We start from the raw sequence: 27,502 nt of genomic DNA, 5'->3' as shown, positions 1-27,502 counted from the left end.
AGTTCATCAAATCACACTCAGCACCACTGCCTTCCACGCTCCTCCTAGTATGACCCATTAAGCAGTGCTTAAAGTATTCCACTGCTTTCCTAACTCAACGTCCATATCACTCCAAATAAAAGTACAGTCAGCCCTGTCACAACAATACCCCACTCCTGGCACCAACTTCTGTCTTAGTTAGATTTTTATTGCTGGACCTTGTGCAAGCAAAGCAAGCATTCTTCCAATCGAGCTACATCCCTAGCACCACATCTTGTCATTTTTAATGGAGGGAGACAAATATGTAGGGCTCATTTAGAAGCATGCTTAATAAGTATGTTGTGAATATTGGCAAATTAATACACTATTTTCATAGCAGTCACCAAACATGCCACTGTATCCTGTCAGAGTCAAAAACATCTTTTCTGCAAATTTCAGGGCCTGATAATAAATGCAAAAACAAATCCCAGCCATCATTTAAAAGCAATCCATCTGGACCATCGCATTTAGAGTTGCACACACACAAGCTTCCTTTATCCCAGTTTTCTATTTCTCTACTTAAACACGACGAAAGCCAAAGGCATTGATAAGAGAATGCCAATTTCACCACTGAAATTAATTCAGGAAGAAAGTGGAATCAAATTGGGGATTTGTGGGAGAGTCAGTGAGTGGCTGAACTGAGGACCGAGTAACCGTATGCAAGGGGACCCGTGAGCCTGGTGAACAGGAGGCACCGTGCAGAGGTGGGCACACAAGTTTGCCTGTGTTTGGCCGCGTGCATTTCTGTGCCCACAAAACCACTTTTGTGTAGTAGATGCATAGAGGCACTTGAGATAGTGTGAGCATGCCAAATGGCGCCATCTTAACAATGAAAAGCTATGAAACAAATACTAGCTTTCGGCAGAGGTAGAAAATTACCCTGGAACTTCCATGGGGTCCTCCCTGTCTGAGGGGAGACTACCAAGCCAATAATGTCAGCTTTTTATGAAATATTCGCTCACACTGGAAGCTGAAGTCATAAACAAGATTCCCAAGCTCCACTGCCTCTATAGTGCATGTAGTGGTGCACCAAAGGCTGCCTGGAGAAGCATCTCAGGGCGGAACTGCTCTCACTCATGACTGCTGTGTGGAAGCCTGGGGAAACTCCTTCGAGTGGTCCTCATCTGACAAGACCTTCCTGGACCCCAAGCCAGAAGGACTGTCATTAATATTGCCAATAAAAGTGTGCTTTTCTTCAAAACCTTCCTTTTTGTGACGAGTGCAAAACAGATTCTGCTGGCATTCACACATGGTCCTTGTGCTCTGCGGCACCGTAAACTTATTCCTACTATTTGTCGATTGCTTTGTTTTGTTTTGTTTTTTTGACACAAACCTTGGTGGAATCATTAAATACAGTTTTATTTGTTAAATAGTTGAGTTAGAGATGTTGGAAGCGTCAGTGTCCATAAGGTGTAAAACGTTGAACAAAGAAATGCTGTGTCACATAGAAGTGCCATGCTTAGTGACACAATCTATAGCATGCACGCAGGCTCAAAGGCAGAGGAAGAAGAGAGAAGAGCAACAAAATCCGCTGCTGTGTTAAGGTGGAGGTTTTTGTCCTTTACTAAGAGTGCTCTTCCCGCTTCACAATGTGTAAGAAGTTCTGTCCATCACCCAAATCTCCACAGACAGTTCCATCTGGGTTAGCTTTTCTCACTCCTAATTCTTGCATGGTTTTACAGAATACCAGGGTTCTTACGGTTTGCTTTTTGTCTTTGCCTTGCTCCTTCTGACTCAACTCCACACCTCCAAGTTCTTAATGGCCAGGGCTAAGCCTTTGTTCAGCAGGCAGAACTAGCTGATCTCAGATAGGGTCTCCATCTCGATTCCCTGGAGAAGACTCAAACCCTCTGCCCTCTGAGCCATGTCCTCTCACAGCGCTGCACAGGCCTTTGAAGACTTGGTTGTTGGCATGCCTTTATAAATGGGATCTCCTTAGGTAAGGAAAGGCATGCACAACCACGTGGAGCCTGGCTGACCTGTCGGGCATTCTCACCGTGCTTCAAGCCACGGCCTTCTCTGAAGCATTGTGTATTTTGCAAGGTGTTTAGGGCTCTATTCTGTCCCCTTCTTTCTGTATTCTTTTTTTGTTACCAGAACAGTTATGATGTTATGGCTTATAACTCACATCTTTTATGAGCCTTGGTTTGTTCTCTTTGGTTCATCTGCATTTCCCTAGGCTCAGGAGATTTTTCTAATAGGCAGAAACCAATGGCTCGTAAAATATGCCATGGTGCTAGAACAAAAAAACTTCCAAAAAAATAAAAAAAGCAAAAGAGTGGGAATATTTTGAAGAACTTTAAAAATTCATTTTTAATGGGTCTCTAGGAATCCTTAAGGAAAGTATTCTGGGAGCCAAGCACAATGTGTCATCAGGACATTATTGACTGTTGGGAATCTTTGGATATCTTCATTATCTCTGAGACCCCCGGAGAAAGCCATTGAGGAAGCCTGTTGAGGCTTCAGGGATCAAGTAGAAGCCTCCATGTGGGGGCTATACACACTATTAACACCCCACCCCCCACCCCCAGTGAGCAGGCAGGGAAGGGGTCTGCGTTGTGGAATGATTGAATTAGACTTCTCTTCTTGTGACCATGTGGCCTGGGGCTCACCAGCTGAAGAGGGTGTGTGAGACAAGGTGTTTCTCTCAGAACCACCGTAATCAGTGATACACATGCAATTCTGTGGTCTCCCTGGGTGGCAGGGACTGGTGACTGTCTCTGCTGGTGTGGGAAGACCACTCTTCTACTTCAGCCCAGGAAGGGCTGGTTAATGATTGAGTGCCTGTCTGATGGTGGAGACCTGGAAGGGTTGGTTAGCTAATGTGGCTAATGTTTGGGTACCAGTCTGGTGGTGGAGACCTGGAAGGGCTGGTTAGTTAATGCTTGGGTGACTGTCTGATGGTGGAGAAGGGGCAGTCTGGGATGTGATGTATGAAGTGGGTCCTTGGGTTCTTTCTCTTTGGTTTTGCTGAAATGGCATTTGTATCCGTGCAGGGTACCCTCACCTGCAACATCTGATGAGCATGGAATGAAAAGGATTATAAAGCAATACATCTTTGAGAACAGCTTAATTCTAAGAAATAGCCCTTTGCGTTTAGTGATTTGCATGCTACTTTATATTCAAAGTGGGAAGACCACCAATAATTTTAAGCAAAAGTGAATTCAGTGAAAATGACAAATGCAACTCTCCTCCCAAAATCTAACAATCCTGTCACGGGTCCCTGACATCTCTGAATGAAGGAAGAAAGGTAAACTTGCCCTCACATTTCACAACTGTGACTTCCTAAACGAAGCCACAAACACAAGGGCCACCTTTCAACTGGCTTTAGGGATGTTCAGGCATGCAGGGATGTTGTGATAGAGTGGAGCTCTCAAAGTGAGGAGGGGTCTGTGGGCTCCAAAGTCACTTAGTCCAGAGAGAGAGAAGGGGGGGATGGTTATGATGTAACACAAAGAGTGTCTAGAGTTTCCCGTGAAAACCTTGTCTAATATAAAAAGAGAAAGCGAAATGCTGGTGAACCAGAACAGGTTTGGGTGGGAGGAGGAAGTAACAACAATGAAGAGGTTTTTAAAAAGCTTTTTGAAAGACCCTTGGGACTTAAAGTTCATAAATGCAGGCAGTAACGGAGCCAAATACATGGGCAAGAACCTACCAAAAAGCCAATAGAGGGGGAAAAAGAAAGACGGTCAGGACTATATGTGCTCAGAATAGCTTTTTCTCTCTTATTCCATTAAAGTCGTTAAGAAACCAGATTTTTCAAACAAATTTATGTTTATCAAGCTGTCAGAACTGACTCATAAAAATGCTTTTATTTTTCCTTGCTGTGTTTCCTTTCTTGTTGCCCCAGCTCTCTCTCTCTTTCCTTTGTTTCAAGAAGTTGCTGCCTTCCATTTTCTATTGTGTAATTAAAACACAGAAAGAGCATGGTTTGTCATCCTTCTCTCTCTCTCTCTCTCTCTCTCTCTCTCTCTCTCTCTCTCTCTCTCTCTCTCTCACACACACACACACACACATACAAACAACACGCACACACCACATACACACCACACCCCGCTACACACATACACACACCACACTCACATACACTCCACACACACTCATATACAAATATCACACATCACACTCATAACACTGCACACACTCCACAAAAACTCACACACATGCATGCACACACACAAATGAAGAAAAACATCACCACACCCATGATGCGAAATGCCCAACAAATGAAACCAGAGCATCTGAAAGATAAGACAAAGGCAGAGGCCATTGCCCCTAACTCAACCAAGTCCTCTCCCTACGAACTCCTATGGGGTATAGGAAACCCAGACATTCACATGGGGAAACTTGTCGGCATTTTCATGCCTAAAAATAGCAGTTCCTGTCATCAGCTCCGAGACCTGTTAACCTGTCCCCTAATCCCAACATGATACTTCTCAACCCCACTCCTGCAAATGTAATAATTAGGGCAATTAATGAAAGAAACATGGGGACATTTCCATAGAAACCTTTTCCAAACTATTATTTTTCGAACAGTAAGTTCCACAAGGATTTATCCGTGTGACTCCCACAGCTGTTAGTAGAAATCAAACAGACCATTAAACCCTCATGGTACTCTCTTGTCATTTATCCTTCTGCTTTTGATGGCAAAAGGCAGGCACAAAAATTGCACAGCATGTCCCCAGAGCTTTCAGGTGTGACAGCCCTCCTATTGCTTCTCTGAGTGATTGTGAACATACTATTTTCTCAAATTAAATATATAACATGTATATATATATATATATATATATATATATATATATATTATGTATGTATATGTTGAGGAGTTTTAAATATTAAAATGTATGGAGATTATAGGTAAAATAATTAAACAAATCCATTCTAAAATCATCAAATCCCAGGGAAGGAAAATTAAAGTAAGAAAATAAAATCCCAATGGCTGTACATTAAAGCATCATTTTCTTTGTCTTTTCTCTGTGTGCACACGCATGCACATTTGCATGCGGAGACTGAAGGTTGACTTGATGTGTCTTCTTTTATTGTTACCACCTCATTTTTTGAGGCAGGGTCTCTTCACTGAGACTGGCCCTCACCACTGTGTCTAGACCGAATGAGACTGGCCCTCACCACTGTGTCTAGACCGAATGAACACCGAGTCACAGAGAGTTCCCTGTGCCAGGCTTCCTATGTGGATTCTGGGGATTGAATGTAGCTCAGCATGTTTGTGTGGTAAGAACTGTATGACCAAGCCACCTCCCTAACTCCATACATGACGGTATCTTATTTATCATACCAAATTATACTCCCTTTCCGCCACTGAGCAGCTTTCTTCTCTCTCCCTCCGTTTCCACCCAACCCCAGAAGCGGAAAGTCCCATTATGAACTACAATAAGTAAACAGAATGAGGAAAGAGACTTATTTAAGGCAAAACTTTTCCCAAATGACACCGACACCAGCTGCTAAATAAGTTAGACTGAACATATAGGACTTGCTGTCAGCCCTGGTTAAATAAGCACATAGATTCCACGAAGGTGTAATTGGCCCCATCGCCAACTTGCTTCAGAACATTAGGGAAGCAGTAATAGTCTTATTCAGGGTTGTTAATACTAACAGTACGCCATTACAATAGAATAACGTACCTGAAGGAAGAGACCAATAAAGCTAAACACATCCTTATTTATAGAGCTTGCGTGCAGGCATGTTGGAAAGGGGACTGTGGCTTTGATCTATTTTCAAACATACTCATGCAACAGATAATTGGATGTTCTTGCCAGAACTACCATGAAAACTGTCTCATTGTTCTCTTTCCCATAGAGCACAGAGGGATTGTAGGAGAATGAGGGACCAAGCAGTGACAGGGTGAGCTCTCAAGCCTGGGTCACTTCCTAGCATCTCAACACTCAAAATTAGCACTTCATAGTTTACAGTTTCCTACGTCTCCAGGTACTGCCCCCCTGAAAAAGGTCAGAATTTTAACAATGTATACATTTGAAAGGAATTGATCTACTCAACCGTCCTTCTTTCCCATTCAACAGCCTTTAATTACAGCTATGATCCCATTATATTTGAATTGAACAACTGAGATGTTTCCATTAGCTTTTAAATATTCACACTTTCTCCAGCCACCCTACCCCCTTCCAATCCCTCTGTAAGACACACACACTCCCTGTACACACTAAAATGAACACAGATAGACATAAACGCAGCTATGCCTAATCTTTAAGCTGGTATTTCCAACAGGCTGACTCCCTCCTACTCTGCAATCCTTCCCTGAAGAAATCATTGCATACCCGTGGCTCCTCAGATGCGGGATGGAGGTGTGATGTTTGAAATTTTTCAAACTTCAGAGCGTTACCTGGAGATTTCTGTGTTATCCTATTATCATAGTATTAGCTAAAAAGACAAACAGAATCTACGTTCCCTGGCCTGGCTGTCCCTTCGCTCAAATTTCCTCATGTGTCTATTATTGACAGAAGCCTGAAAGTCAAGTGCAGCCAGATCTCCAGGGCACCTGGAGATTTTACCCACACTCGGATCTGTTTGCACCTCTCATGGCTTCTCTGCCTTTGGTGGTTCTCAGCTCACATGTTCAAGAACTTTGTCTGACACAGTAAGCAGGTGTGGTTTTTGAAAGCGGCATTTGGTATTCAGTCTGAAAGTACTCAAGTCTCAGGAGCATCCAGCCTTCTCTGACCAGAGACAGCATTGGGCAGAAGGATGATCTAGGCTCAGTTTCTTCAATGAGCGCCGTCAAATGTTCATGTTCCACTTCTGTGCATACTAGTCCTGAGTCCTGATGGCTGTTAGGACTAGTATGCACAGTCCAAGGGAGATTTATCTGAGATTGGAGGAGGCTGAGGTGGAAGGATTGAGAGTTTAAGGTCAGGCTGGACTATGGAGTAAGACTCAGTCAAGGGGGGGAGGGAAGCAAAATAAGCCTTTACCACTGTCTTTGCAGAGGATTCCAGTCTAACCTGAGTATCTCAAGGCCATTGGGGCATCATTTACTCAACACAGAGACTTAAAAACAGACCAGAAATGCATTCAATAAACATAAAAAAAATTCACAAATCTGTTTGGATTATTCAGTACAATATACTGTCCCTTTTCTCTTTTTAAATTATTTGACAATTTCATACATTTTCTGAGCTTTTAGACTCTTATTCCTCTCACCCATCGTCCCTGAAACTTTTCTCCCAGCAACCTCCCATGTTGTCATCTTTTATTTCGTTTTTACGTGTATTAATGTTTGCCTGCATGCTTGCATGTGCACCGTGTGCATGAAGTTCCCACACAGACCAGAAGAAGGCATCAGATCCCTGGTACTGGAGTTGCCAATGGTTACATGGCACTATGTGGGTGCTGGGAATGGAACCTAGGTCCTCTTCAAGAGCACTAAGTGAGCCACCTCTCCAGCCCATCTTGATTTTTTTCACGTACTGAAACTGGTCATGGGTGTTTATGAGTGAGATCCTGAGCGGGGAGGTATTTACTGGACTTCCCTTCATGTGGTCCATCTGAGCTATAATCTAGAATATAAGGCATTTTCACAGATAGATCTCTATCTGCAGCACAGTTTTCGCCCCATGTAAGTCATTCAGCAAACAGTTGGCTATAAGGAAAGTGCACAGGGCAAAGGACCTTCTAGAACAGAGGTAAGAGCAGGTGTGATGACTCGCGCCTAGAATCCCAGCATCTGGGAGGTGGGGACACGAGAATCTGGAATTTATGATCATCTTTGGGCTTTAGAGTGAGTTTGGGATCAGACTAGGCTGTGAATAAAGTCTATCAATACTTCCCATCCAGGGATCAGGGACAACCCTGGAAGGTGGGGTGCGAGAAGATCTAAGAGCCAATGAATGAGGTGGAGAGTGGAGATTTGTGAGACCCTGTATAAAAATAAAACAAAAACCAGACAGGAAATATCTCCCACAGAGAGAAAGCTCAGTGGTTAAAAACACATACTGCTTTTATAGATAACACAGGCTCAGTGCCCAGAACTCACACCAGGAAGCTCACAATAACACCCCTTTCTGGCCTCCACGGATGGCTGCACTCACATGTGACATACTCCACACAGATAAATAAAAATAATAAAAATAAACCTGAAAAAATGAATCGCTTCCATAGCTGTCAAGATCCAGGGGGAATCACCTGCAGCAGTTATAACACAATCTAGGAATTGCTCAGGGTATTTTCTCTTTCTGCTCTGCAACCAGAAAATCCTCAGTTTCGTGGCACGCAAGAACGCAGGCTTTCTTGGTTTGACAGGAGGGCAGAATGGTGGACTGCCTGTTGTTGTCATATTTGTTATTTTATCTAACCCTGGAGGATATTATCGCTGTTAAACAACAGTGTGTAGAAGCCAACAAGAGACTTGCTGTTTTGCTAAATGTTCATTCTGTCTGACTACCATCTCAATATTTATGTTTATGCCTATGGATCTGTGTTCCTCTCAACTTCTGTCGCAGAAGTTTCTTTTTGAGAGGAAGCCACCGAGGACTCAGCTGCAGACCAATCACATCTATCAATACTTCCCACCCAAGGCTCCGGGAACACTGTGGAAGGGGGAGGGGGGAGATGTGAGTGCTAATGATTAAGGTAGAGAGGTGGGAAATTCTGATCTGTTGTCATGACATGGCCGATGAACACGTCAGCTCACAGCAGCAATGGCTGTCAGGTAGCACGAATGGGGCCCACACACAGTGAGGGGCTATGAGCAGTTCACAGCTGAAAGAGGCAAGTTCTCTCTCCTTTGGGGATGTGGTTGTGGATATGTTGTTTCTCTCCCCCAGAGGAAGAATCTTGTCCCCAGTGTGACTAATATCGGCACACTCAGGGTACTGCTCAGCCAGTTGTAAGGACTCCAGTTTTTTTTTTTTTTAATAAGAATTCACTATCTGTGCTGGGAAGATAACTTAGGGAGGAAAGCACCTGCTGGGCAGCCTGGGGACCAGAGTTCTGATCCCCAGCTCCCCAGTAAACACCAGATGGGTATGGTGGCCTGCCTGCGATTTCAGCATTCGAACGTGGAGTCCAAAGGATGCTGACTGGGAAGAGTAGCCAATCTGAGAACAAGGCGGAAGAGCGACGAAGCATTCCCAGCACCAGCCTCGAGTCACTGCTTGCCACGCCCACCTAGACACTAGTTTGTCTATATAAATGCATAGTGCACAAACACATGCATATATAATATGTACATATAACATGCATAATGGGGAAAAATGATAAAATAAATTAGCACGTGGAGTTTTTAAGGGCTAGAAAAGACATAGCAACTGTCAGGGGATCAACTCTGCCAAGAATGTAGAAGAAAGAGAGAGAGAGAGAGAGAGAGAGAGAGAGAGAGAGAGAGGCCTTTTATTACAATTAAATATGAATGACAGGGAGTATCCGGAAGCAGAATAGGGAGAAATCTCCCTGGCCTTAATGGACTAAAATGTTCCATTATGTGACAGCCCAGAAGACAGGAGGAAGAGTGAGACAGAGCATGTCTGTAGACACTGGGTCAGAGTTGAGTTGTCCTTAAAGATGGTGGGGGTAGAGTGGGGGATGAGGGTGGAATGGAGTAGGGATGAGGGTGGGGTGGTATTGCACAGCTCCTCTGGAAAACACAGCTGTCACAAACCATCTAAAGCAGTGGTTCTCAACCTTCCTGTTGCTGGGACCCTTTAAAACAGTTCCTCATTTTGTGGTGGCCCCCAACCATAAAACTATAAATTGTTCCATTGCTACTTTGTAGCTGTAATTTTGCTACTGTTAGGAATCATAATATAAATATCTGCTAAGCAAGGTATCTGATATGTGATCCCAGAGAAAGGGTCATTCAACCCCCAAAGTGGCTGAGACCCACATGTTTAGAACTGTGAGTCTAAAGGTACTATGTTTAAATAAGAGAATTGTTCCCACAAATAAGCCAATCACAGCATGTGCAAACTCCGCTGGCTTCACTAGACTCAGCAAAGGTCTTCTGACCTATGGAATATAGAACACACATGCTTTATCACAGAACAGCTGTGGGAGGCTGGCCACTTGGATTTTATCAGCACAGGAGTCTCTGTGAGTCTGAGATAACAACTGCCACCAATCCACAGTAAAATCAACCTTGTAGGAAGCTCTGCTGGGGTGATAGACCAGGTGTCAGGAGCAGCCATCAAACCTAGGGGCACAAAGGTCTTGGTCTGCATCTGTGTGCTGGTGGTGGCACATCTGGGGACCGTGTCATTCGTGAATCCTTTCCCTTTCCTTTCCTCTCAATTCCTGTCATCCAGGCCCTGGAATCTGCCTGTCACCACTCTGAACATGAACCATCCTTAGGATTTGCTCTTTATTATACTGGGTCACCGGTCACCATCTCTCTTTAGAGATGGCGAATCTATGGTGCTATATAAAACTTGGGATGAGTCAGACACCAGGTTACCAAGTCACGTGATTGAGACCATCTACATGTATCCTCCAGGGAAACAGGAGGGAATTTCCACATCTTTCAATATTGCCACGATGCCTTATAAAGAAATGAAAATGCTACAGTACAGCTACTTCCTCATATGCTGTCAGTCATCAGAACAGACAATGGAGAGGAGGCACAGCCAAGGGGTGACCAGTGACTGTGATAAACCTAATTCTGGGGCTCAGTTAACACAGCACCTGACTCCCTGAGACCTGGACACAGACCCAAGCCCTGTATTTAGGAGACTGCAACACAGTTGTAGCCACATTCCATCCTTCCATGACACCCTATCATGGGACTAATATAATTCTTTAGAATTCTGAAAGTCACACACCGACCCTCTGTTAGAGAAACATGAGATCAGTAGAATTAATGACCTGCGTTGTGCCTCCTCCAAATACAACTCTGACCCAAACAAAGGCAAGCTTCTCTCTGGTACCGTCGGAACTGAGGTCTGGAAGATTACATGATAACTGTGTGTGAATATGTGTTTTCAGGCGAATGCAAGGGTGGGGAATGTGTAGGTATCCACGCCCGTGTGGAGGCAAGAGAACATCCCATTCCTCAGGACCATCCACCTTGGCGCTTGAGACAGGGCCTCTAGCTGGCTCTGTGTTTGTTAAGCAGACTAGCCTGGCTGGCCCCTTAGCCTCCAGGGTCCCCTTGTCTCTGCCTCTCCTGGGCTGGGATTACAAACTCAAGCCATCACACTCCTTTTGAAACTTCTGACCTGGGTTCTGGGACTCAAATTCGGGTCTTTATGCTCACGTGGCAAGCATTTTAACATCTGCACTTTCTCACAGCCCTAAAATCATAATTATAGTTATAAACATTCGCAGATAAAGATGGGAGAGTTTGGTATGCAAATGTGCTATCCTGAAGGCTTAAACAGGACAGACAACACAGTCCCTAGTCCCTAGAGGATGCAGGAGATTTCCTGGCAATTGCAAAATGCATGGTCCAAGGGTATCCTTTAAAAACAACTTCAAACCCTTTGCTTTTTACTTCTTTAGAAGTACAAAGGCTGCTCAGGGGTCCCAAAGGAATATAGCATTTAAACAAAAACTGGCGGTTGTAGGTTGCTCTAATTTCTCCTCAAAGACTTTAACTAGGTCATAATTTGAACTTTAAGAACATGTAACCATCCAAGGTGTAAAAGCACTGAATTCTGTCTCCGATCTGGATCTGGCAAAGCTGTAGCAACATCGGCCTTGGGGATCTTCTTTTTTCTAGCCTATAGAAACGGCACAAATCTTATCCATGTCACCCACATGTTATCTGTATGTACTATCTATTTGTCTACCCATTTATCTGGCACAGATATCAGATCTCAGAGCAGGGATTCAGGAAGAGCCACAGTAGGAGCCCTGCTCTTCAGCGTGACCTACTTACAGAGGCAGTGTCTCCCGCCAGGCATCTTCAGCATGACAATTAGCAGTTTCCCCTGCAGCAAGGTCAGCAGGAAGACCCAGAATTCTGCCTAGCGGCAATCCCCTCAGCCCTGCTGGGCAGGTGCCTGCTGCTGGCTCTCTTTGGTGTGGGACACAGCAGGGAAAGAGACCGGTTCACTGTGAGACCTACTACTCACTCTCTTACAGTGCATCGGCCCCCCTTCCAGCTGCACAGTGTCTGCCGCGCTCTGGGTGACAGGCATGTGGCCTTCGTCAGTGCACGCTGCATGGTCAGGAGCCTTCTTCTAAAGACCGGTCGGAGGCTTAGGCCGGTGTCAAAACACCCTCATTTGACTCCTTGAGAACTCGTGGAAATACTCTCTTGGAAAAAGCAAGACCGTACAGGCTGGAAAGATAGGACGTGCTGGTCTCCCTGCTTTCAAATGAACCCAGAGGCCGTAAAAATAGCTTGTGGGGAACAACTGCACATGCATAGGCCCGGTACACACCTCGTCTCCTTCCCTTACCTGTGAATTTCCCACACAGTTTATCACATGTCTTGTTAGATTCCCTGGATAGGGAAAACGTGCGACTTAAATTGTCTCTTTTGGGTACTCATCCGCTGGGTACATGTATGAAATTCACCATCAGAACGAACCAAGCCAGAGCACAGAAAGGAAACAGGCTTCACATACCTGCTTGCTGTGCTGTCTGGGGTATTTGCTGACTCCGCTGAGCGCTGTATTGGACTGAGGCCAGGGGCCGGTACTGCTGTGTGGTTGAGGTAGGGTACTGACCAGATGGATAGTAATATACAGGCATCTGTGGGACGTGGCAAGAGAGAAGCAGAGATGAGAACTGTGTGTCATCTAACTGTGGCAGATGGTAAAGGTGGACCACCGTCCTCCTCTTTCGCCCCTGTTTCAATGCGCAGGCTCTTTCTCCTGTGATGGGAGCTATCTCTTGTTCATGCTCTGGGTGCTGAGGAACTTCCATGACCTGCTTTGATCATTGCAAAGAGGCAGAAGTGAAGTCTGGCTTCCTAAGCCAGCACTTGAAGGAGCCTTGCTATCCTGCTGCCAGAGGAAGGATATAGTCACCAGGGAAACACCTATCTACCGTGCAGCAGAAAGAAGCCAGAGACTCCCCGTGACTGGCAACCCTCAGTCTTTATGGAAAAGAAATTAGTTTCTTAGAAGGAGTCCTGGCCACTTGATGGCTGTGTCATGAGCAGCCAAAGGCCACCTGATGTCTAGTAAAGGCTTCAAAGAGTCATTGACACAGAGCCTCTATCAAAATATGCAGGTATGCAAAACAAATGGAACCTGCGGCAAGATATTGTATGTATTTTCTACAAACTTATTTTTGGTAGTGAGGGTTGAACTTGGGGTTTTATGCATACCCTAGCTATATACCAAGCATCTTGTGAGTGTATATATATACACACATGTTCACATGTGTGAGCATGGGTATGGAGGCCTTGAATTCCCAACTTTTAATGCCTCATTTTCCTAGATGCTGGGTTATAGGTCCGCGACCCTAGGCCTGCCTATCTTCTGTATACCATTTAATGACTGACAGTCAGTGAAAACATCCTAAATCTTCTCATTGAGATCAAGTGTGTCCTGATACAGAAGACGTCTTTGCCTACCTATTAATGCCAATGTAATACTGCTGTCTTACTGATTTCAGCTATGTCCTTCTATTCCCAGGCCTCTGGCTTTTCTCTTATCATCTTTCTTGAAGTGAGAACAGTGGCTGACCATTTCAAACCTAAGAGTTTACAAGCTGTGTATGGAGAATAAGATTATGAGCCAATTTTTTTATAGTTCTGACATTTATGGCTATTTTACTTTCTGATTTATGTCAATCCTACAGCAGTTTTCCATCCTTCTACTAGAGTGTATCATATGGTCCCTACCTTTATCCCAAGGTAGAAGAAAAGAAAACCCGGTACGGCTGTGGTTCTGCAATGTCATGGAATCAACATGAATTTTGTTCTCACTTTCTAGTATTATAGACGACCAAGACCAGGGGCTGGAAGAACCTAAAGCTATTCTGCCGCAGTGATGGACCCACAATTGGCAAGTTACTCATTGTATGCATTGTTCGTGGTGATTTAACCTTACTATCTCTCTCCCTCTCTTCCTTCCTTCCTCCCTCCCTCCACTCTGTGTGGGGGTGTGGTAGTAGAAGGTGTGTGTGTGTGTGTGTGTGTGTGTGTGTGTGTGCATGGGAGTAGCTATGTGTATGTGGAGACCAGAGCATGACGTTGGGTGTCTTCTTCAACAACTCTTCCTTTTTAAAATTATTTATGCTACTCTTTGTGTATGAATGTTTTGCCTGCATGTATGTATGTTCACTATGTTCGTGTGAAGTATCTGTGGAAATTGGAAGAGGAACTGGGATTATGAATCGGTATGGAGCATCGTGTAGGTGCTGGTAACTGCTCCTGGGTCCGCTGCAGAACCCACAGGTGCTGTTAACCAATGAACCATCTTACTTTATAAAAGAAAAGTCCCTCCACTTTGTTCCTGACATAAGGTCTCTCACTAAACCTGGAGGTCAACAACTTATTTAAACTGGGAGGTCAATGAAGTCTAGGGATACGCTTGTTTCTGCCATTGGCCCTCCCCCAGTTCTGGTATTTAGATGTGCTTAGCCACACCCATCTTTTATAGGTGCTGGTAATCCCAGCCCAGGTTTTCATGTTCCTATGGCAATCATCCAAGTAGAAGGAAAGTGAGCTGAGCCCAGAGAAATACTTTAAAAGACCAGCATGAAAACTTTGACGGGAGAAAAGAATAAAGATGATCTAAAGGGGTGAAACGCACATTTTGAACTGACCATATTAAGGGTAAAGAGTACAATTGGATTAAGATAGGAAAGAAATAAGTCATGGGAAGAAATAACCGGAAGCAACAGATTCTTCTTCTATGTTCGGTCTCCATGTCAGGTGGCTTTTAGCCTCAGTCATGAGTCTTGATGATTCCTTTTAGTGGCACTGAGAAAGCATACACAAGCCGGAGGAGACAAGCATTCAAGGTAGTCCTCTGAAGAAACTGAACATATTTCCATAGACATACATCTACAGATTGACTCTTTTCAATGCTGCATAGTTGGCTAGCTAGACTTAAAATGTACATCAGACGTCACTATGGGTTGTGACCTACATCTATGGGTTTCTATGGGTCTGTTTGTTCCCAATAATAAAACTTGAAATAATTAATTTATTAGTAAAATAATTAATACATTAATGGGATAATTTCTCCTATTACTTAAATTATTTTAAAGATCACTTTAAATCCCACCAGGGACAAAATATTATTGAGATGGTGACTGGAGGTGCACTATTAATTAATCACTCAAAATGAACAACTGAAGAGGAATCATTTTCTGGTGTAGGGTTTTGTGTGGTTTGATGAGACAATAATTTATTCACGACGCGAAGGCAGCGGAACAGCGGCACCATGGTGACATGCACTTTAAGCTGCACCTCCCAGGCTATACTTCATAATTAGGATGGGAACTGGTTGGGAAAATGCATGCCTCGAAAATGGACCAGAAAATGCTGCTGTGCATTTTCCATCTTGACAGTAATCACTTCCAATATTCTGCAAGGGATACCCAGGAGAGCCCCAGAGATGTTTGGGGCTGAACAAGGAACACATAATCAGTCTTAGAGAAGACAGTAAAAACCGGTGATCGGTGGTGCCTTCCATGCTCCAGTCAATTAAATATGATTAATGGCTACCTGTGCAATCGGGGTGGGCTCCTCCTCCCCTGGGGCAGAGGACAGGACCTCGGGCATTGGTTTTCCCCTGTTCTTTGTATTCACACAGACAGGCCTATCTGTAGCTTAGACCCAGAAGGAGGGTGGTTTGAAGTGATAAGAAGGGAAAACAAATGTCTTGAGCAGCAAGGGAGAGAATTTCAGGTTTCCTGGTTCGGGACATCCCCTTCCCAGCTTCCCCAATGGAAACAACATCACATATAAGCCTACGTTGTATGTGTGTGTGTGTGTGTGTGTGTGTGCATGTGTACATGCAGAGGCCAGAAGCCAACTTTACATGTCATTTCCCAGGTTTTGAGATAGGGCTGCTAACTGGTCTCGGACTGGCTGATTTGGCTAGACTGGCTAGCCATCAGGTCCCAGGGATACACCTGTTTCTGTCTATGCAGGCCTGGGGTTGCAGTGTGCCTCACCACACCCATCTTTTGAATGTGGGTTTTGGGGATTGAACTCAGGTCTTCATCTGTGTACATAAAGCACTCTTCCGAGTGAGCCATCTCCCTAACCCGAGTCAATCCTTCCCATGGCCTTACGCCAGCAGCACATGGAAAATGGGTCATCTCCCAGTTAGAACCTTGGTGAGGTTCATTTGACTCACTTTCTGTGTCCCAGGACTGCATGTCTGGTGAAGCGGACAAAACATATTGGTGCCGGTGACTATTATGAACAAGATGGCAGGACAAGTGGCAGACATCAAAGAGCCACAAATCATCAGTGGCGAAAAAGGGAAGGGAAGCCCACCCCTACCTGTGCAGGTGCAGGCTGCTGTACAAATCCCTGGGGAGAGGGCGGGGCCTGCAGGACCTGCTGGGAGATGGGCGGGCCAGAGTCCGAGAAGCCCCCTGTGGAGAGCTGCTGGCCTGCAGAAGTGATGACGTAGCTTGGTGGCTGCGCTGGTTGTGGCATGAGGGAGGCCTGGTAGACTGGGCCCGAGGGAGGTTCTGGGGTGTCTCCAGAGGACTGCCGGCTCATGCTCAGCTGGCTGAACTGTGCGGCCACCTCTTCTCTCTGTGACAGGGAGAGAAGTGAAGAGCTTGTGAGGGAAGGTGAACCTGGTCATGAGTAAGGCAAACTGAGGCAGACACACTCACACTTGAGAGCAGAGCAAGAAGGAGGAAGCATATACTGAAAAAAAAATGAGATAAAAAAAATTCTTCTGTCAGACATAACAAGAACGCGAGAAAACAAGCTTTGCTCAGCTGGAGAGTCAGGAGGTGGGAAGCAATTTGACCCAAATCTTGTTCCCTCAATAGAAGGGAATTATTTCTTTATCGTTTAGGGGTCGTGCTCCAGAGAGGAGGCTCTGCAGCAAGGGGCGGAGGTTGGCTGTCAGCTGGTCTCCAGTGGCAAGTCTGGATCTGCCTGCTTGCAAGAAGACAAGCCCTTCTGCCGGAATGGGGATGGCATCCACATACCCATCTCACAGAAGGTTGGTTCCCTGGATCTAACCTGGTGCTTACGGACTGCGTGCTGCTTCCACAAGGACCCACTCCTAGTCAGGGAAATGTATAAGGAAATAGGGAACTGGATTCCCAGGGGAACAGCAGCAGGAGATTACAGTACTCAGTGCCCTGACTCAGAGATTTAGATAGTTCTGACAACTTTACAGCAAGATCATATCACTTGTTTGTTCATGACATCAGACTCTAACGACAATGGGTGTGCCTAGCCAGTCAACTTTGTGTGTGTGTCCATGTTCATGTGTGCGTATGTGGGCATGGGTACACACGGGTACATATGCATGGGAAGTCAGAGGTCAATATTGGGTGTCTTTGTCTGACATTTCTCCAGCTTTTGATTTGAGACAGGGTCTGTCATTGAACCTGGAGCTCACCAGTTTGGCGAGCCTGGCTGGCTAGGAAGCCCAGAGTGTCCTCCTACTTCTGTCTCCACTGCACTGAGTCTACAGTACATGCTCACCTCGTAGCATGGGTCCTGAGTATCTGAACTCAGTTCCTAAAGCTGAGCAAACATTTTGCTGACTGAGTCATTTCCCCACCATCTAGTCAGTCAACCTTAAAAGGGGTATTCGAATGCAGAAGCATCTGACTTAGGGAAAACAGGTGGAAAAAAAAAAGAAAGTTTCTTGGAGGGATGGATGTATCTATCAGTCAGACACAGACATCTCCACATATACAACAACTTCATAGTCTCCACAGGCTATGCATTGAGCATCATCTATAGCTGAACAGGAAAACTGTAGAGCATGAAAATGCTGTGTATGAGCATGTGTGTGTGCTGTGTGCAGTTCGTGTGTGAGTGTGTGTACATAAATGTGCTATACATAGGATACTTTACCAGGGGGAAGTGTTGCGTTGGCGACACAGGCAGGAGATGCTGGGTGGGAAAAGAGACCGCTGGATATTGCACGGACTGGGAAGATGGCTGCAGGCCCTGGACAGACTGGAAGAAAGAAAACACTGGTCAGGTAACAGGAGAGTGTTGGGGGCTGCAATTCCATTCCTTGGGAAGTATATTGCTGTCCTTAACAGGTTCCCTAAGATCACTCAGTGCAGAAAGGAAAACCAATCACACAGGCAAGCCTAAGGCTGTGTGTGCCAGAGCCAGTTGGCCTTGGTCTAGAGGAAGCTCAAGAAAACTTGCTTTTACAAAGTCAGCGATGGGCTCTAGATGTTGGTTAGAGGTTCTGGACCTACAGATACTGCTCAAGAAGTAGAAAGATAAAAAGGAGGCTCTTCCAGGGAGCATGCTTGGGACACCGAGTTCCATTGTGCCTTCCTAGGGAAGGTAGTGTCTGGGCACACTTCTCAGGAGCCCAGGGATGAGCATTCAGGTCACTTGGGACTTGCTGATTTTTGCTCTTCCCACTGAGGAAAAGCTCGAGGCTGCTTCTACAGACATGAGCATTTAATCTGATGGGTGTGGATGAATTAACTCAAAGCCCCAGAAGGGATTATAAATTGTACCTGTTGCTTCACATTAAACAGCACTTAGACCTAAAAAACTGCATTCATTTTTCCTTGTACCTACTCTCACTCAGCAGACACTTACTTGCACTGGGTATGAGCTCATAATACTGTGTCAAGCAATGATTATACTCAGAAAGATTTTCCCTAAAAACTCGATGGGTAGGGAGACTACACAAGACATCGTGTCTCCTAGATGATTTGCTGACTGAAGCCTGTGTAGCCCTCACCTTCCAGCCCTTCTGCTCCCTCCTTCCGGCCAGCTCCTCACCTGAGTGACCAATGGCCCTGCCATCTGGGGCTGTGATGGTTGGACCGGCTGCTGGGGCTGAGGGGATGGCTGCTGCTGAGGGGGCTGCTGGGGCTGCCCTCCAACAGTGCCACGCAGCGTCTGCTGACTTCCAGGAGGATTGTATATTGCAGGAGTTCCATCCGGGTTCACAAAGGGCTGACCTGAAATGAAGCCATACAGAGCCTGGCTCAGATGAGTGTCTCTCACCGTTTGCCTTACAGGAAAAAAGCTCCCTCATAGATCTCTGAAAATACCCTAAAGTAAAAGTGCAAGCAATGGGAATTCAATACCCGGACCCTGCTCCAAGGACAATGTGTTACTTCTTGTGACCCAAACTAGTTTAAACTGGATGCCCAGGTGAACATGTGGTAATTTAAGAAGCATCAAATAAATCCACCTCATTCGGGGAGACTTGCCAAGGTAGGGGCAACTGTGGATAGTGGAGCCCAGTAGAGAGGGCTGTGCAGGAGCGATCTTCATGCAGCCCTATGTTTTGCCCCCTGCATCTCACAGTCATCAGCAAGATAATGTATTCTGAATCATAGCAGCTACTTTCCATTTACACCTCTCCGACTACCTCCAGTCACAAACCATCTGCCAAAGCAATTCTGCTTCTACTCATTCTACTCAGTCTAGCCAGCAAATAAGAATTTATTATTATTATTGTCATTATTATTATTATTAGCTTTCTGAGACAAGGTTTCTTTGTAGCATTGGAGCTTTTCCTGCAACTCGCTCTATATACCAGGCTGGCCTCGAACTCACAGAAATCTACCTGCCTCTGTATCCTGAGTGCTGGGATTAAAGGTGTACACCACCACTGCTTGGCTTCAAATAAAAAATATTACGGTCCCACAAATGCATACTCTAAACAAGGGAATGGAATGAATCCACCTCGCACTTCTGCAAGCATACGACTTGAGGTTCTTTATCCATTGCCATTGACTTACTTAGTAAGTGAACAAGTTTCCTCATCTCATAGCATTTTCTTTTACACGCTTAGTTTTTGTAGTAAGAAGGGGTCACTTGTTGGTTTCCAACCACTTAGCCCCAAAATAATCACACAGAAACTGTATTAATTAAATCATTGCTTGGCCTATTAGCTTTAGCTTCGTTTTTCGAGACAGGGTTTCTCTGTGGCTTTGGAGCCTATCCTGGAACTAGCTCTGTAGACCAGGCTGGTCTCGAACTCCCAGAGATCCGCCTGCCTCTGCCTCCCGAGTGCTGGGATTAAAGGCGTGCGCCACCATCGCCCTGCTAGCTTTAGCTTCTTATGGCTAGCTATTACATATTAATTTAACCCATTCCTATTAATCTATGTATCACCATGAAGTCGTAGCCTACCAGCAAAGTTTCAGCATGTCTGTCTCTGGTGGAGGCTCCATGGTTTCTCTCTAACTCCTTCTTTTCCCCAGCATTCAGTTTAGTTTTCCCCACCTAGCTCTGTTTCCCTATAGCTATGCTATAGGCCCAAAGCAGTTCCTTTATTAACCAATAATATTCACAGCATGCAGAGGGGAATCCCACATCAAGTTTTGACTGATTTCCACATCTCTCTTATCTCCATCCCTACTGTACACTTCTATTCCCCCTTGTCTTCCTTCTAGCTACAAAGTACATGTATTCTATTACCCTACCCACCTCCCTCTCTTCAGGTCTCATTTCCCACATCTCATGGGCCCTTTTCAGTTTGAATGTTCTAGTCTTCCGTAATCCCAATGCTGAGAAGGTGGAGACAAGAGGATTCCTGGAGCTCCCTGGGCAGTAGACCAACCAGGTGAATCTCAGGCAATGAATGACTGTTTCAAAATCAAACTGAATAGCCACTATGAAAACACACCTGCAGTTTACCTATGGCCTCATAGGAAACACACACACACACACACACACACACACACACACACACACACATTCATTCACACACATGGGCCTACACCTTCACAAACATGTGTACCTGTATAAACACTCACCCACAAATACACATACGTGAACACTCACTAGCTCTCTTGCACACACGTGAATGAGTCCCTGATTTTAATTATGGCCTAGCTTTTAGCCACCATGTCTGAGGCATAATGAAAGTCTACCTATAATTCTGGTTAGAATAGAACCCCGAATGCTCAGATGTACTTTGTGATAAACTACAATCTCGGCTTGAAATGTGATTAGCGCACTGTGTGCAAAGAAAGAGACTCCTACAGGAGTTCTAAAGATCCCCTAGACAGAGATGGGTGGGTCTGGAAAGGGCAGGGAAAGGAAAACGCCAGTTGGATGCTCACCAGGGAAAGGTATAGCGCCCAGGAAAGTCACCATGGTTGCCAGAGAAGAGAACAAAAGCAACTTCCCAAGACACCTGGGCCCGGCAGCTGTTGGTTTTTAAGTCAGGCCACCAGAACTCCTCTGTGTCCAATGAATCCAGCCAATCCAGACACAAAATCACACTGATACAAGCAATTAGTTTGAGTGACAGCTGAGGAGATTGAAGGGAAAGAAAAACCCGGCTGGACCTGAGCTTCTTCCATCTGATCGAAGCGACTGTGGCAGAAGCTTCAGGAGCAGGCTCAGTGGGCCACAGCATGAACATCGGGCAAGGGCGGGTTGGGGGGGTGGGATGCTTGATGTCAGAGTGAAGCCCGAGTGCCCTTAGTTCAAAGCAAGGGAAGACACAGGGACTGGATACAAAATACTCATTCCTTTCAAACGCGTAATATTAGCTGAATGAGTTTTCCACAGTCCGCATCAATTTATCTGCTCTTATTTCAATAATAGGTGATATTGGGTAATTACAGAAGGCAGAACACTTTGTTATTATTGCAGGAAAGCAAAAAAATAAAAAAAAAGACTTAAAATAACCGACTGTAGTGCAGTGAGGGGGCTCAGCAGGTAAGGGTTCTTGCCACCAAGCCTGATGATCTGAGTTCCTTCCCAGCAATCCCTACAGTAGAGGGAGAGAGCTGACTCCACAGCTCTCTCTCTGTCTTCTGCCCTCCATAGGCACAGTGGGGCATGTTTGCATCCCCCAGTGAGTGTTATAAAATAAAACATAACTACAAATTCCCCCTCCCTATAAAGAGTTTCTAAATATCTTAGTAACAAGGAAACAAACACAAGGAAAGTCACATAAGAAATAACACCGTCCCAAGCTCTCGAAACCAAAGCATGTCTGCTCTCTACCTGATAGAACGGCAGTGGGCTGGCTTTTGCTTTCCTGCTCTGTAGAAGGCCATGTGTGCAAATGACGTCAGATCATGTAGGCAAAGATGAGCTCAGCCCTTGAAGGACATCTTGACCAACATTTCAGGGCCCATTTGAGAACAATGTGGAAACACTTTGGATAAACAGAGTCTGGGAATCCTGATGAAATTCTAGGACTGTAGAAGCCAGGGGGAGCATCTGAAAGATGCATACCTAGAGATTCTCCAGAGCGAGCGCCCCCTAAAATATTGCACCTTTACACAGCCATGGATTTGCACAAGATGAAGACAGCAGCATGACAATACAGCAGACAGGGCCTCAGCTAGATCATGAGTAATGGCTGCCTGTTGGTCTTGCTAGATGGCAGCGAAACTTCTGCTGAAGCTACCCAAAGGAGGAGGGAATCCAGGACAGCTGAAGGAAGATCATGGCAAAGAGTGCGGTCAAGTCAAAATTCAAATCTGTTGGAGAGGGTTCAGTAGGTAAGCATGTGTACCAAGCAAGCATGACTGGGACATACATGTTCATGTACCACACATGTATCAGCAAGCCAGGCCATAACTTGTAGGAGTCAGTTCTTTCCCCACTCAGATGGTCAGGCTTGGCAGCAGGCACCTTTACCCACTGACCCAATCTTGCGAGCTCAGCCAATTCTAATTTCATAGATGGAGCACATCCTCAAATATGTGACTTTGGGTAGGAAATGTCTGTGCTATTTAGATAAATACATGCGATACCTGGTGGTATTATTTCACCAGTAACCATCCAGTACTTATACCTAGAAGTCTGTCACTCTAGGGAATCAAAAATTAATTAATTAATAATCCCAGCACTCGGGAGGCAGAGGCAGGCGGATCTCTGTGAGTTCGAGACCAGCCTGGTCTACAGAGCTAGTTCCAGAACAGGCTCCAAAGCCACAGAGAAACCCTGTCTCGAAAAACCAAAAAAATAGATAAAAAAATTAATTAATTAATAGTTCAATCTTTTCCCATAAAGAGATTTAAAATGAGCTAACAAGGGAACTTGCCCAAGGCCCTGGGAAACAAGGTAATAAGGTACCATTGGTGCTTAACAAGTAAGCATTTGTGTTGTGTGTCTGATATGAAGAGTGATTCCTCACCCATGGTGACAGCGGTAAAGGATGGGCTTGCAGCCAAGAAGATATAAATTACAGTAGAGGTCATTTAAGAATCACATGGTATGTGTAACTCCTGAACTTACAGGCACACATACACATCCACTGGTAGGTGTGCAGTATATATTACATACTTTAAACATATATCTGTGTTTCCTTTTTAAGATCAAATTTTTATTAGTTTTTGTGTGTGCATGCACGAGTGTGCATGCATGTGTGTGTGTCCACAGAAGTTAGAGATGTCAGATCCCATGAAGGAGGATTTACAGATGCTTGTGAGGAACCTGACCTGGGGGGACTGGGATTTAAACTTGGATTGTCTTCAAGAGCACTCTGTGCTCCTAACCGCTGAGCCATCTCTCCATCCCTGCATATAGATTTTTTTAAAATCAATGGAACTAAAGGCATTCTAGAAAGAAGAGATACACTGTTTTTCATGTGTCTGTTGTTTGTGCATATTATGTTTGCATGCATGTGGGCACAGGTGTGTATGTGTGTGTGCACACTCACATATGTGTAAGCACAAGCACATGTGTTTATGGAGGTCAAGGTTGATGTTAGGAGTATCCCTCAATCATTCGTCCCTTATTCATTGAGACCAGACCTCTCAGTTGAACCCAAAGCTCTAAAATGTGGCTAGTCTTGCTAGCTGGTGTGTTTCAGGCATCTCCTGTTTCCACCTTCCCAACTCTCAAACTACAGGCAAGCTTCCACACCCACCAGGCATTCACAGGCACTCTGGGGATCCCCAGTCCCGCACACCTAGTGCTTTAACCACTGAGCCATCTACCTAGCCAGGAAATAAGATTTCTCCCCTTCCATCACTCAGTTATACTATAAAATACAATAACCGTGGTCTTTTCCTGAGGGGTAGTTCAATGCCTAGTGTCTGTCAGAGCAGAGTAACGCCTGTAGAGAAGCCATTCTGCAGCGCCTTCCCTCTAGTTTTGAAAGCCCTTTTCAAAAAGAGACATTTTGATAACAGCCTTAAGTGACTCCAGCCAATGAATGAGAATCAGGACTTGGCGCCAGCAGAATTCTATTTCTTTGCTAAATAAATGCGATTGCATATAATCGTAAATACACACACATGCAAAGCCACGCTATCATTGCTAATAATACTCTACAAAACATACCATTGTGCTTTTTAAAAGACACTCTGGAATTCTGCTTTAAACACATCACACACAAAAAAGAATGTTCTGTTGCTGCTCCTTTCTGCAAGCCCTCTACCCAATCAACAAGAAAGCTATCACACCAACAATCAGACCATCCTTTAGTCAGGACCCAGAGTACTGGATATGATACTGGTGTCCTTTAATTTCCTTTGTGAAGCCTACAATAATCCCAATAAAACCAGAGCCATCCAGAAAGGCTCTTCAGAAGTACCCGATCGGAGCCTTTCAAGTGCTTTTCAATAAAGGGATTATGTTTTCTGTTCTCTCATACATATGGCACTTTCAGAATGTCTCCATCAAATTCCGTGCTCTGAGGATGAGCCATCTGCTTCACAAGGACACGCAGTTACCCCGGGAGCTATTTTACCATAGCTCTCATGTTGCACCGGGGATCCTAATTACCAGTACCGTACCGCTCTCCGCGTGAGCCGGCCCTGCGAGATAGATCACTCTTGTGAGATGTTCGCCTGTTGCATTCTCAAGCTTAGATTACTGAAGTAATCTACATACCAGAGCTAAACTTCAAACTCCTTTCCAGAGAATTCCATTCTTTCCCGTCACAAATAAAAAGCTCTTAATGCTAGGTGTGTCAGCTCTCTCTCTCTCTCTCTCTCTCTCTCTCTCTCTCTCTCTCTCTCTCTCTCTCTCTCTCTCTCTCTCTCTGGCTCTAATAAGATGCTAGACTCCCAGCTCTATGTGGTGGCCGGACTTTCGTCTGCTTCTTAGGGAAGCTGGTTCGCTTCAGCCAGCAGAGTCCTCCTCCCTCTTGAGATCCTAAAGGGTATTGACAAAGAGGTCTTGGAGAAGGCCTAGGCACCTGTCCTTAAAAATTCTCTTCAATTTACCTTACATGGAAGTTATCTGGCCCCCTAGGGAAACTGGCTATTCATCATGGAATGAGCCATGATTATGGAAGGACAGTTTCCCAGCCCTACAGTAAGTAGCCTGGCCCTATTATCCCCACGAGGAGCTACTTAATAGCTTGTTATTATTCTCTTTGCTCATGTGGGTTCCTCTAAATCTGCAGGAGCTGGGGAAAGTTCTATAATCTTCTATAATTGTGGAGCCGAGGTGGATCCATGGGATGTCTTGCAAGCCTGGATGCCTTTGAGTGAAAATTATATCAGACATAATACTGAGCATTAGGTGTGAGAAACCCAAGTTTGGGTTGGTATAGCCCGGCTCAGACACTGTTGACTCTGATTTTAGGTCCTCATAATGGGATAGAACTCTCCATAGTCAGAGAAGAAGGGCTCAAGAAAAGTGAATGCTGCCTCAGCTGCTTCCCGGTATCCTTTTCATCTCCTTCCTCCTCTCCTCTCCTCTCCTCTCCTCTCCTCTCCTCTCCTCTCCTCTCCTCTCCTCTTCTCTCCTCTTCCTGTTCCTCTTCCTCCTCCTCTCTAATTTCAGGGCTGGGAAATAAACCCAAGGCCTTAGGCAAGTGATCTGCCATGCAGCTCCAGCCCGACCTTTTGAGAAGGATCACTCAGCTTGGAAAGCCTCTGATCTCTATGAATGTTGATGCATTTACACACACAGCTATCACCCAGATCTCCCCCAAAGTCACCACAAAGTAGTCCCCACACTCTGCCCCACCCAATAATTTTTCAGGAAACTTGATAGCAAATTTCAATTATCCAACAGAAGAACAAAGCTTTGATAATATGTGTCCCCAGCAGAAGAGGGGAGGACTGACCTGTGTGTGGATTAAGAAGGATGCTTCCAGGTGGGATACCAGTTGCAGTTTCAAGTGGAAGCAGGATGTAGCTGGTACTGCTGGGAGGGACCTGGGCCCCCATCCCATTCTCTGAATAGGGCATACAACCAGGAGAACCAGCTGCCACGCTAGAGGTCAGGGCCGTGCTCTGCAGAGGCGGGTGGTTGCGGGACAACGATCCTGAGGACCCTGCGCTGCTGGAAGACTCAGAACCTGGCAGAAAGATAGGAAGCAACAGAGCATTTGGTACCCAGAGAAGTGAAGAGACAGTAGCCAGACATTAAAAGGCTGATTCCTTCATAAGGGAGCATGGGGAGTTTGAGATGTGTGTGGAAGGATGGGGTTAGCCAGTATTCATTCCACATTTGGAATTTTGAGCTTGTATTTATGGAAGTCTTTGCTTCCCACTTCCAGGTATGACATTTTTTTCTAGGGGGTGGGGTGTTAAAAACAAATATTTCTTCAACTTTTGCAAGTCCGCTCTAGGAGATAACCTGGTAAATGGGAGTCAAGCTACGCCCGCAAATTCCCATCTCTTAAGTATTTAATGCTGTGTGAAATACTTCTCTTAGTGAGATTGATAGACTGATAAGAAAGAGGGACAGGGTGGAGGATAAAGAGATGTCAACTTGGGGGGTCCTAGGACATGCTACCCCATGCATGTTTCTGAAGCTGTATTCCTCAAGCCCCTTGTACAGCTAAATTTGAAGGGGACAGATAGGAACTTATTTATCCCCTATATAAGTGGAGAGCCGGATCGTTTCTTTTGTGAACACAGCAACACATGAGTGGGAGTTATTTTATAATGCTTTAGAGCAAATCCGGAAGAACTGTAGCTCTGAACTAAACCTGCAGCCACACGGGTAAAAATAAATAAAAAAATAGTAGTAAAAGTAAAATAAAAATTTACATTTAAAAATAAAATGCATTTGCTATAGGGAAAGGGATGACTTGGCAGAGCAGGTATAGGACTGAGAATTGAAGACAAAGAGCTACGTCTGGATTCTAGCATTTTCTCCACCTTCTGACTGGGAGCAACCTTGAACATTATGGAAACATTAGTTTCCATGATGGACTTTATCTTCAGATTGTGAGTTCAAATAAACCATTGCTTTGTTAACTTGCTCCTTGTCAAGCATCTGTTCATAGGCTTGAGAAAATAAACTGGTAAAGAATTAGACAGGAATCCAGTGATTGTTAGATGGTTAGCTTTAGTGTATGCATGGGCCATTTGTAAGTCTGTACAGCTGAGCCACTGAAGTTCTTGTCTAAAGAGGGGCATTCACAAGAACGCTACCAGCACAGGGTGAGCCATGTTCAAAGGTTTAAATCATATTGAAATTGCTACTTGGAAGACTTGAGAGTTTCAAGTTCCAAGAGTTTTAAACTCTTTCCGGCTTCCTTTT

At 45.0% G+C, this 27,502-nt stretch overlaps 1 protein-coding gene across 35 annotated transcripts in view; it reads right to left on the bottom strand.

The window, feature by feature from the left end:
* Window positions 1-27,502, bottom strand: part of Arpp21 (cAMP regulated phosphoprotein 21) — a 161,502-nt gene that overhangs the window by 39,063 nt on the left and 94,937 nt on the right. For all 35 annotated transcript variants that reach the window (XR_012909943.1, XR_012909942.1, XR_012909944.1 and 32 more), the window contains 5 exons: window positions 26,076-26,309; window positions 18,851-19,032; window positions 17,951-18,055; window positions 16,400-16,660; window positions 12,555-12,681 (listed from right to left, as the gene is read on the bottom strand). Coding sequence is in view for 31 of the 35 variants with exons in the window: in XM_075964338.1 (XP_075820453.1) it covers window positions 12,555-12,681; window positions 16,400-16,660; window positions 17,951-18,055; window positions 18,851-19,032; window positions 26,076-26,309 (909 nt within the window). In the remaining 4 variants the exon portion in view is untranslated. The remainder of the gene's footprint in view (window positions 1-12,554; window positions 12,682-16,399; window positions 16,661-17,950; window positions 18,056-18,850; window positions 19,033-26,075; window positions 26,310-27,502) is intronic.

This window comes from Microtus pennsylvanicus, chromosome 3 (genome assembly GCF_037038515.1).
Source record: "Microtus pennsylvanicus isolate mMicPen1 chromosome 3, mMicPen1.hap1, whole genome shotgun sequence".
In the NCBI taxonomy this organism is placed as follows: Eukaryota; Metazoa; Chordata; class Mammalia; order Rodentia; family Cricetidae; genus Microtus; species Microtus pennsylvanicus.
Note: the sequence above shows the minus strand (reverse complement) of the source record. Positions and strands in the feature narration are given on the sequence as shown.